The following is a 12188-nucleotide window of genomic DNA, read 5'->3' on the forward strand; positions in this document are numbered from 1 at the left end:
ATTTATTTTTGGGTAGGCAACGAATTCACATTGTTCAAATTTCAAAGGATGCAAAGGACGTGTAGTAGAAAAATCTACTTCTCATTCCTGTCTTCCAGCCACCCAGTTCTCCTTCCCAGAAGCAATTTATATTTTAGTTTCTTGAATTCCTCTAGAGATAGTATATCATATATAAGCAATGTATTTATCGTTTTCCTTTTTATTCGTCACATATTTTATACAGATGGTAGCATACTATAAACATTGCCCTGTACCTTGATTTGACACTGAAAAATAGGTCTTGGAGGTATTAATAGCTCAGAACATACACATGTACCTTCCTCTTATTGATGGCTGCATACTATTCCACCGACAGGCATTTAAGCTATTTCTTGTCCCCGCCCTACTGTTCATGCTGCAGTAAATATCCTGCATTAGTCTTGATTCACACGAGTGACTTGCTTTGTTGTCAGTAAATTCCTGCAGGTTCCACTTTGATTTTTTCTCAAGGCTGCTATGCCTGGGGCTGGTGGTAGAAGCTGTTCCCAGCACCCACCTCTCCATGCTTGGCAGAAACCCCACATCCTGAGGACGGACCCAGCTCCTCTTACCAAAGCATGGATGTGGCTGGGTGTGGGAGTCTGCAGGACTGGATTAATGGAGCGTATTTCCTTCCCCTCCTAATGTCCAGGTGGAGTCCTTTGAAAGACTGATACAGGCAGGACGTCTCATGCCCCAGGACCAACTCAAGGTACTGCCCAATTCAGGAGCCACCCGTGGAACTGCCAGACAACCACTGTCTCCCATGGCTCTGTCTCTGAAGCCTCCTTTGCTACAAGACAGAAAAGAGAATCCCAGACACAGTGTCTCTTTCAGAGCAAACAGCTCTTGAGTAGCTTCCCATGATAACGATCATTATATCACAATAGTTACTGCTTATTAAGCAAGGATGGTTGTGTGCCAGGGACTGTGGTAAACCCTAGAGTATGTTATTTTATTTTATCATCATCAAAACCCAGTGAAGCAGTTACAGTTATCACCATCATTTAACCAGGATGGAACTGAAGCTCAGAGGGGTTACTCAAAGACCACACAGCTAGTAGGTAGCAGAGCCTGGAGCCAGGTCTGTCTCCCTTTCAAATCCAGGGTCATAATCACTGCCCTGCACTACCTTCCACAAATTACCCTGCCTCTCAGCAAGCAGAAAAAGGCCTTTTCTTTTTTATTGCCTTTAAAAAAAATTACAAAATGGTTGCCAAACGTTTGGAAACTAGGTTAAAAAAAAAGTGGGGGCTGGGGGAGAGACCCTTTATAGATTCCTTATTGGTGTATTTCCTTTGGAATTTGGAGTTTTAGATAACTGCAGTGATAAATACAATTTAGATTCTTGCTGCATCAGCCAGGGTCCCAGTAAGGAACAGGTGCAGCTCTCAAGTCTGGGAGTGTAGGCATCAGAGGAAAGAACTGTCAGCAAAGGTGTGGACAGCATCAGGGGACCCAGCAAAGACTGGGGAATCCCCAGGTAGTAGCATTAGCCGGGAGCTGTACCCACTCTCAAGTCTCTCTCTTCCCACCCTGTGATCTCTGATAGGTCCCTCCCACTAGACAGACCCAATCAGAAGCCAGCAGGTAGACAGCCCTGATGCTCAAAGCACAGAGCAGGGTGGGAGAGGAGCTGAGAGAAGGTCTGGAGAGGCAAATGCAACACACCTAGTTTCTAAAAAAATGTTATGGCGGGAGTATTTTCCTGTGTGGTTACATAGATGTCACGTACACTTTCCAATCACAAAATACGTGATGTGTATCATGTAATATCATGCAGTGGATGACCAAGGACCTTGTAAACTAAAACCATTCATTTTTTTGCTCTCTGTTCTAATTCCCCCATACGCAGGGAAGTTGAGAGCTGTCGGAAGGTTAGATGTGACCAGGGAATGGGTTCTAGGTTGTCCTTGGCCTCAGTCTGTCCTCAGAGTTGAGTGGGATGCAGAAGGTAGTAAGACAGTGATACCAACCCCAGTTGCCGCAGCTTTAGCCATGTATTGCCCGTGATTATGTTTACTATGGGAGCCTAACAGAATTGCTAGGACCATGGGCTCTGGGGCCAGAGGGCCTGGGCCCACATCCTGTCTCTACAACTCACTCACTCCATGACCTTCACCAACTTAAATGACATCCCTGTGCCTCAGTTTCATCCTTTTTAAATGAAGATGATAAATCACCCCTCATTATGATTATATTGAAGATTAAATAAATGCAAAGTGCTTTAGCCCAGAGTCTCAATGCTCAGTAAATATTCTCAATAATGTAATGGTGATGATAACACTATCTGTGTTGATAGCCTATAAGGATTTGGGAAAAGAGTGGCTAATTTTCTGAAACCCACAGTTTTGCAAATCAAGAATGAGGATCCAGAGTCTCTCAAGTAGAGGGTCCTTATGGAGATACGGTGAGAGTATATTTGACACTGTGACAGCTATGACAGTTTGTGATACATTGGGGTCCTTGTAAGTCTATGCAGGAAGGGCTGGTGCCCTCTGAAGCTGGTGCCAAGGCTCTAAGTTGTGTCTCTGTTGTGCCAGCCTGATGGCAGAGAGCTGGACCACGGCCGCTCTCCAGGGCAGGCAGCCTCCAGAGATCTCAACCTCAGCCTGTATCTTGCATGAACCCAAGGGCCCAGGTGCATCCCATGGCCTCCCGCAAACTGTCTCATCCACTGTGTCTGCAGGGACAGGCCCCACAGGGGCTGAGCATTGAAGTCTTCCTGGCCTGGTCTGGTTTCAGGGCTTCCAGCGGCTGAAGGCTGCCCACGCGGCCCTAGAGGAGGAGTACCTGAAGGCCTGCCGGGAGCAACACCCTGCCCAGCCGCTTGCTGGCTCCAAGGGGACACCTGGAAGATTTGATCCTGGCAGGTACCTGCTGGGGTGGAAGGCCTGGAAGGACAGATGGGACGGGCCCCTGGGGTCCCTCACCTCCAGGAGGAAGGCACTTTGTCCTTATAATTTGTACACAAGAGAATAGAGAGAAATCTTATCCTAATTAATATACACATCCAAATGGTGGCACGATGAAAAGCTGAGATTTGAGTCCCTTTGAACCCACTTGCTGAGAAGATGCCTTGAAACACTTATTGGTTAATGGGGAAACTGAGGCTAGATGGGGGTGGGATTTCTGTAAAGTCCCACAGCCTGTGGAAGGCAGAGGGAACTTGGGCTGAGGCCTCCTGATTCCCAGTGGAACCTTCTTTCATCTTGCTTATTTTGAGTTCTCACCATCATCTAAAGGCTGATATTAAATGGACCCTAAGGGGGCATCCCCTGGAGTCTCTGCTCTGACACTCTGCTCCTGGACCTGCCTGATGTGGCTACCATCTTGGGCTCCTGGTGCTGATGTTTCTGCATTCCAGGGAGCTGGAGGCAGAGATATACCGTCTGGGAAGTTGCCTGGAAGAGCTGAAGGAACACATAGACCAGACCCAGCAAGAGCCTGAGCCGCCCGGGTCAGACTCAGCTCTGGACAGTACCCCAGCCCTGCCCAGCCTCCACCAGCCAACGCACCTGCCTGCTCCTTCCAGACAAGCCCCCATGCCAGCCATCAAGACCTCCTGCCCTGAGGTACCTCTTGGCTCAACCATATTGGGCTGTTCCCTTGTGCATTCATTTCTTCATTAATTCATTTCTTCAGTACATATTTCTTATTTATGAAGTGTGTGCCATATGCCAGGACCCATGACACATGGTAGGGATTCAGTGGGATGGGAGGTGGCAGGGAAGGTGGCCTCTGCCTTCACAGAGTTTTCTGTAGAGTTGAACTGGTTCCAGTGATTTAGTTGTAATTTTGATCAGTGCACTGAAGGAGAATTATGGGGTTCTGTGAGAGTAGGAGGAGTAACATGACTGAGTTTGAGGAGGACGTCAGAGAAACTTTCCCTGAAGAGGTCATGTTTAAATGAGACCTGAGGCTAAGTAGGAATTACTAGAGACAAAGAGAAAACCTATCCAGTGGGGGAAACAGCCTGTACAAAGGCCCTGTGGCTGGAGTATGGGAAGAGAAGGGAAAAATAGTCTGAGATGTGGCTGGAGAGGCAGGCAGGAGCCCCATGACATAGGGGCTTGTGGGTCACATAGAGAGCATGGCCTTCAACTCTGCTGGATTTTGTGGCAGGGGATGACATAAGATGACTTGTGGGTAGGCCAGTCTGAGGATGGGGAGGTGGCAGGGCAAATGGGGAAGCATGTGTGGACTTGAGAGAGGTTGGGAAGGTATGTTTGAGTGGACTTGGAGTGGCCGTGAGAGGGAAGGAAGACACGGATGGCTCCAGGTTTCTAGCCTGTAGTACTGCACGGATGATGGGGTGAAGCCTAGACAAGAGCCCTACACGAAAGGGGCTTTGTAGAAGGCTCTCTGGCCCACACCATGACCCCTTGAGAGGCAATCACTGTCTCCGTTTTGCAGATGAGCAAATTGAGTATAGTGCATTCACACAGATGACAGTGGTGGGGTCTCTATGCCTCCCAACTCCTGTTGCCTGTGTTGCAAAGACTTGTCTGTTGAGGATGGGAGCAGGAAAGAGGGCCTGGCATGCTGGGTAGGGTGGGACGCTGGTAGGACATCCCTGACAGCTGAAGTCATGCTGGCCCCATGGTTTGGGGAAAATCTTATGCTGTGCTCTGGCCTAGAGGGTAGGAAAACTCTACCAGGTGCCACTACATACAAGAATGGGGAGAAAACCTGAGTACATTATCTTGAAGGACCCTTGCGTTCCTGCAGTGAAGGTATTGCAGGGGGCTGGGGTGGCCCTACTGGCATGGATGGGGGTCAGAAGAGTTAACTCTGGCAGGAAATCTAGATTCAAATCTCAACTCTGCTTCTGGTTTCTGTTGACTTTGGGCAAATCATTTGAGCTTTAGCTACCTGTCTGTAAAATGGTTTGTAATAATCTCAGGTACTGGTGGGATTGTTGTGACCTGATATCTGTATGGTGCCTGGCACACAGTAGGTGCTCTATTCATGGCAGCCAGTATCGAAGACCACACAGCCCAGTCTCTGTAGTTTACACATGCATAAAAGGGTGGTGGGCTTAGTGAGTCTAATGTGCTTCTTACCCCTCAGCCCCCAGCGCGAGCCTGGCAGGAGGCAGGTGCTTAAAAGTGGTATTTAAGTATCTGCTGAATCTCTGTCCTTTCATCTTTCTGACCCCAGCCTGCTACCACCACTGCCGCCGCCAGCGCTGGCCCCCGCCCATTGCACATAAATGTGGAGGTGAGCTCTGGCAACAGTAAGGTGGAGGACAGGCCACAGGACCCCCTGGCCCGACTCAGGCACAAGGAGCTGCAGATGGAACAAGTGTACCATGGCCTCATGGAGCGGTGAGTGCCACCTGGACCTGACCGGGGTGTCTGGCTAGCAGCTGGATCTAGGCTGTCCCCCACTGGGCAGAGATCATGCCCCTCTGTGTGTTCTCTTGCAGGTACCTCAGTGTGAAATCTCTCCCGGAAGCCATGAGAATGGAGGAGGAGAAAGAAGGAGAGGAGGAGGAGGAGGAGGAGAGGGGAGGTGACTCCCTAGAAGTTGATGGGGTGGCTGCAGCTCCAGGGAAAGCAGAGGCCACCAGGGTCCTCCCAAAGCAGCACCTGGTGCAGGCTGAGAAAAGTCATGGGGCTCCCCTGGAGTAAGTCACTGAGCCTTTCCTGCAGAATGTTTGGTTCCACCCTAAAACCACAGGGGTGATCACTGTCAGAGTGCATAAGACAGCACTTCACAGTTTAGACATGGCTTGCCTGTCCTGCCTCTTCAAGTGTGCAATGTATACCACTGATAGCCCTTGAAGTGATTTTGGGTAGTGTGGGACATGATTTTCAGTAGGGCACATGCAGTATTAAAGAATATTATTCTCAGCTGGGCACAGTGGTTCATGCCTTTAATCGCAGCATTGAGGGAGGCCAAGGCAGGTGGATCACTTGAGCCCAGGAGTTCAAGGCTAGACTGAGCAAAATGGCAAAGCCCCATCTCTACAAAAAATACAAAAATTAGCCAGACATGTCGGTACACGCCTATATCCCTAGCTATTTGGGAGGCTGAAGCAGGTGGATCTCTTGAGCCCAGGAGGCGGAGATTGCAGTGAGCTGAGATCGGGCCACTGCACTCCAGCCTGGGTGACAGTGCAAGATCCTGTCTCAAAAAATAAAATAAAATAAACAAGAAAAAAGAATATCATTCTCTTTTTCTCTCTGACCTTCTAATGATGCCAAGGAGAAAGTCTCAGTTAGTGCTGTGGTGTCTTTAATGCCTCTCTTGAACTTCTGTGGAAAAAGAGAGAGAGAGAGAGAGAGCGAGCGTGAGAGCGCATAAGCAGGCCTCAGGCCTAGAGCCTTTGGCAGGCAAATGGATCTATCTAGTATATGATAACATTCAGGTTTCTTGTATTTATCCTCAAAGTTAGTTTCTGTTTGTCACATCTTCTGTTTTGAATAGTGATCTAAAATCTTTGGAGTAGATGGAAGTTTATGGAAATGCCTGAAATAGGGAAGGTGGTATGCGAACTCCTTAAGTCTGGGAATTGCTGCTTTAGCATTTCCTCTTTGGTGTGTTGGGTGGGTTTTGTTGGCATCCACATTTTCCAGTTGAAAAGTGAGGTTGAGAGAGGGGAAGTGCCTTGCCCTAGGTCGTACAGCTAGAAGGTGGCAGAACCAGGCTGGACAGCCAGGGATGTCTGACTCCAGAGCCTGTGCCCTGGGCTGCTTGGCTCCCAGGACAGGCCAACCCCTGTGTCAGGGCTGCCCGGCAGAGCTCAAGGAAGGTCTTCTCTTCCCATGCCAGGGAGGCCACGGAGCAGATGCTATCTGTGAAGCCACCAGGTTTCCAGACATCCCTGGCTAGAGACGGGCACATGTCAGGCCTGGGCAAGGCTAAGGCAGCCCCTCCAGGCCCTGGCATGCCACCCCACCCTCCAGGCACCAAGTCCGCAGCGTCCCACCAAAGTAGTATGACCAGCCTGGAGGGAAGCGGCATCTCTGAGCGCCTTCCACAGAAGCCTTTGCACCAAGGTTGTGGGCCCCACCTGGAGGTAAGTCTCCGCATGGGGGAATGGGCCTAGAACCTCAGGGTCATTGCTGGGTCTTCTCAACTTTCTGCTTCTGGATCTTTCCTTGTGCTATTCCTTCTTGGAATACCTGCTGCTCCTGTCCCTGCCAGCCAAAATCCCACCTGACATGCAGGACTTATGCCCAGTGTCACCCCCCAAACCTGTCCCTCTTCCAGAGCTCTTGTTCCTCCTCTGAGAGCTTGGAACCCATTGCTTATACTTCTCTGAGCCTGCCCATCACAGCTGAAGAGTCTAGTTCTATGCCCTTTAGAGCAGACATCACTGCTGCAAGGTCACAGACCACTGTGGAAGTGTGACTGTCAGAGAATAATGCATATATATGCATGCCTGTGCACTTGCGTGCAAACACACACACACACACACACACACACACACACACACACGCTTCTCTAGTCCTAATGAGCCCATGGTCAGGATTCTCTGCACTAGACATGAACTCAGCGAGGGCAGGCACCTGTGTTGCTCTGTGTTCTTTGTGCCATGTGTTAAACCCAGTGGGTAGGACCTGTATGTACATATTTGATGATTTCGTTTTTCCAATGCCTTGGGCCTGAGCATTTCCACTCAGATAAGACCATAGTATTCCAGGCCTGAGCCAGGAGACACTGGAAATATGACTTTCTCCCTCTCCCCTTGCTAGTCCTTGTCCACGGCCGTGTCTCTCCCAAGGGCTCTGGCTGCCACTCCTCAGGGAGGCAGGACTTGCTCAGGGTCCTCCTGGGGTGCAGAGTCCCTGCTGGTAGCCAGATTCTTGTGCTGAGGCCTGAGGGCCTGAGAGCCCTCACTCCTCGGCCTGGCTGTTGGGAGCCAGGCCAGCATCCCTGGGGTGTGAGCCTCTGGGAGGTGAGGCCCAGGCTAGGATTTGGGAAGGGCTTCCCAGTGTGCCTTGGTCACATTCCTCAGACATAAAGGGATACTGCCTCTTTCAGGAGCCCTGGATGGCATCCCCGGAGACAGACAGTGGCTTTGTTGGCTCAGAAACAAGCAGAGTTTCACCCCTCACCCAGACTCCAGAGCACCGGCTCTCCCACATCAGGTATCCTGGGATCCCGCCATTGTCCTGTCAGTGCCACATTCCTGGGACTGCCTGGGAATCGCAGTGCCCGTGATGGCCCAGAATAAGAAAGGATGGTCTGTCCATTCATAGGGACTCATTTCATCCCCAATTTCTTGTTCCTATGTTATTGACAGAGGAAACAGAGCTTCAGAGAGGGGAGTGACTAGTCCATCCTCATACAACTAATTAGCGACAGACTGGGAAATTCATTTTTGTTGAGCAAATGAATGGGTGAATGAATAAAAACTACAGGGAGGGCACTGTGAGGTGAACAGAAGACAAGGACAAAGGGCACTCAGGGTGGCTACATGGAACCCAAAGGGAAGGGAGAAGGCGGAGGAGACAGGGTTGAAGGTTGGAGGGATGGAGCCTCCAAAGCTGGGTGCAGGCCCTTCAGGAGGCCCACATGGCAACCCAAGGGTGCATGCAAAGGAAGGATTAGAAATCCTATTTCTCTTTATGTATTCTGCATAGAAATTGAGATTTATTATTTTGCATATTGGGTTGGCCAGTGTACAGTTTATAAAGAAGTGGACATCCAATGTGTGTGTGTCCTTGGAAATATTGTACCACCTGAGATGCAAAGTCGCAGAGGGTGGGAGCTTATTGGGTTAGCATGTGGAAAGCCTCAGATGCCGCCGCCTGAGTGTCTCACTCTGTGTGACCTCCGTGTGTCCCTTCCTCCACGGTCCCCCAGCACAGCAGGAACATTAGCCCAGCCCTTCGCTGCATCTGTGCCCAGGGAGGGAGCTTCCTACCCCAAGGCCAGGGGTTCTCTGATCCCCAGAAGAGCCACAGAGCCCAGCACACCCCGGAGCCGAGCACAGAGGCACCTCTCCAGCCCAAGTGGGCCTCTCCGGCAGAGGGCACCCAACTTCAGCCTGGAGCGGACATTGGCAGCTGAGATGGGTGAGTGCAGGAGTCTGGCTTGGACAGAACTGCATGGATTGAAAAATCAATTAGAAAAACTTGCAGAACCCTTTAGGATATGACATATTAGCCAGGTTCATTGTACTGAAATTTGAAATTACAGGTAAGGTGGACAAAAGGGAACAAAAGAAAAAAAATACTCTGGAAACCATCAGCGCTGATGTTTTGGTGTAGAACCTGTGAGCTGTTCTCTGTGCCGACGTAAATGTGTGTTATTTACACGTTTTGTTCAGTGACAGACAGCATGCATGGCAGTGGTCCCATAAGATTTTCATGGAGCTGAAAAATTCCTTTGGTAGTGATGTTGCAGTCATTGCAGGGCAACGCTTCACACACGTTTGCGGCGATGCTGGTGGAAACAAACCTACCGCACTGCTGGTCATATCAAAGTACAGTACCGGCCAGGCGCGGCGGCTCCTGCCTGTAATCCCAGCACTTTGGGAGGCCGAGGCGGGCGGATCACCTGAGGTCCGGAGTTTGAGACCAGCCTGGCCAACATGGTGAAACCCCATCTCTACTAAAAATACAAAAAGTTAGCCAGGCGTGGTGGTGGATGCCTGTAATCCCAGCAACTCGGGAGGCTGAGGCAGGAGAATTGCTTGAACCCAGGAGGTGGAGGTTGCAGTGAGCTGAGATCAAACCATTGCACTCCAGCCTGGGCAACAGAGTGAGACTCTGTCTCAAAAAAAAAAGTACAGTACAGGCCGGGCATGGTGGCTCATGCCTTAATCTCAGCACTTGGGGAGGCCAAGGTGGGAGGATCACTTAAGGCCAGGGTGACCTGTGGCCAACATGATGAAACCCTGTCTCTATTAAAAATACAAAAATTAGCCAAGTGTGGTGGCTTAACACCTGTAATCCCAGCTACTCAGGAGGCTGAGGCATGGGAATCGCTTGAACCTGGGAGGCCGAGGCAGAGGTTTCAGTGAGCCGAGATCGCACCACCACAGCACACCAGCCTGGGTGACAGAGCAAGACTCTGCCTTAAAAAAAAAAAAAAGTACAGTACAAAACCTACCATTATGTACAGTACATAATACTTGATAACTAATGACTCTGTTATTGGATTATGTATTTACTATACTTTTTATCATTATTTTAGAGTGTATTTCTTCTACTTATTTTAAAAATGTTAACTATTAAACAGCCTCAGGTAGTCCTTCGGGAGGTATTCCAGAAGAAGGCATTGTTATCACACATGACGGTGCTATTATTGCCCCTGAAGAACAAGACGTGGAGGTAGAAGACAGGGATATTGATGACCCTGCCCCGGTGTAGGCCTAGGCTAGTACGTGTGTGTGTGTGTGTATGTGTGTGTCTTAGTTTCTAACAGAAAAGTTTTTTTAAAAAAAGTTAAAAATAGAAAAAAGCTTATAAGGATATCAAGAAAATATTTTTGTACTTTACAATGTATTTTTAAGTTAAATGTTATTATGAAATAGTCAAAAGATTAAAAACCATTCAAAAACTTATAAAGTAAAAATGTTACTGTAAGTTAAACTTCATTAATTATTGAAGAAAAACTTTTTTATAAATGTAAATTTAGCCTAAGAATATGGTGTTTGTAAAATCTACAGCAGGGTACAGTAATGCCCTAGGCCTTCACATTCACTCCCCACTCACTCACTGACTCACCCAGAACAGCTTCCAGTCCTGTGATCTCCATTCATGGTAAGGACCCTTTACAGATGCAGCATTTAAAAAGTCTTTTATACCATATTTTTATGGTCTCTTTTCTATGTTTAGATACACAAATACCATTGTATTACAGTTACCTACAGTATTCAGCAGGCAATGTTGTAGAGGTTTGTAGCCTGGAAGTAATGGGCTATTCCATTTACCCCACATACGTAGTAGGTGTGGGTAATCTATGATGTTTGTGACATGGCGAAACGGACTAGAAATGTGTTTCTCTGAACTTATACCCAACATTAAGTGATGCATGACTATACTTAAATCAGAAACGAGGCCAGGCACGGTGGCTCATGCCTGTAATCCTAACACTTTGGGAGGCTGAGGCGGGTGAATCACCTGAGGTCAGGAGTTTGAGACCAGCCTGGCCAACATGGCAAAACCCCATCTCCACTAAAACAAAAATTAGCCAGGCGTGGTGGCGGGCACCTATAATCCCAGCTACTCAGGAGGCTGAGGCAGGACAATGGCGTGAACCCAGGGGTGAAGGTTGCAGTGAGCTGAGATTGTGCCACTTCACTTCAGCCTGAGCAGAAGAGTGAAACTCTGTCTCCAAAAACACACCAAAAAAACAAAAAAATGAGATAATTTTATATGTGAATATTTGGCAACCTCCTTTTTTCACTAAATTGTGTTATGAACACTTTCCATGTCTATAAAATCTGTATGTGATTCAGTTTTTGACTTTTAGAAATACACATGAATTATTTACTGAAATTAAAAAACACTGAAAAGAACTTAAATTGATGAGGTTTTACAAGGTGAACAGAGACCAAGAAACTCAACATGATCTGAACCCCAGAACCCCACTGAAGGCCCCTTCAGTCACCACCTGCTCCCCAAACATAACCACTGTTCTGACTCCTGACACCTCAGATTAGCTTTACCTAAAAGGTTCATCTTTTTTTTTTTTTTTTTTTTTTTTTTGAGACAGAGTCTCACTCTGTTGTCCAGGCTAGAGTGCAGTGGTGCAATCTCTGCTCACTGCAACGTCCACCTCCTGGGTTCAAGGGATTCTCCTGCCTCAGCGTCCTGAGAAGCTGGGATTACAGGTGTGCACCACCACGCCTGGCTAATTTTTGTATTTTTAGTGGAGATGCGGTTTCATCGTGTTAGGCCGGTCTTGAACTCCTGACTTTGTGATCTGCCCGCCTCGGCCTCCCAAAGTGTTGGGATTACAGGCATGAGCAACCACGCCCAGCTGGTTCATTATTTTAAAAACATTTTTAATTAAACTTTTTTTTTTTTTTTTGAGACGGAGTCTTACTATGTTCCCCAGGCTGGTGTGTAGTGGTGCAATCTCAGCTCACTGCAACCTCCTCCTCTCAGATTCGAGTGATTCTCCAGCCTCAGCCTCCTGAGTAGCTGGGACTACAGGTGTGTGCCACCACGTCCAGCTAATTTTTGTATTTTTAGTAGAGACAG

The 12188-nt window shown here is 48.4% G+C and overlaps 1 protein-coding gene across 7 annotated transcripts in view; it reads left to right on the forward strand.

The window, feature by feature from the left end:
* AKNA (AT-hook transcription factor) overlaps positions 1-12188 on the forward strand; it is a 60909-nt gene that overhangs the window by 32401 nt on the left and 16320 nt on the right. For all 7 annotated transcript variants that reach the window (XM_077968226.1, XM_028834921.2, XM_077968227.1 and 4 more), the window contains 8 exons: positions 671-730; positions 2764-2891; positions 3386-3593; positions 5182-5348; positions 5450-5650; positions 6799-7045; positions 8014-8120; positions 8839-9050. In XM_077968226.1, the coding sequence (XP_077824352.1) occupies positions 671-730; positions 2764-2891; positions 3386-3593; positions 5182-5348; positions 5450-5650; positions 6799-7045; positions 8014-8120; positions 8839-9050 (1330 nt within the window). The remainder of the gene's footprint in view (positions 1-670; positions 731-2763; positions 2892-3385; positions 3594-5181; positions 5349-5449; positions 5651-6798; positions 7046-8013; positions 8121-8838; positions 9051-12188) is intronic.

This window comes from Macaca mulatta, chromosome 15, assembly GCF_049350105.2.
Source record: "Macaca mulatta isolate MMU2019108-1 chromosome 15, T2T-MMU8v2.0, whole genome shotgun sequence".
Lineage (NCBI taxonomy): Eukaryota > Metazoa > Chordata > Mammalia > Primates > Cercopithecidae > Macaca > Macaca mulatta.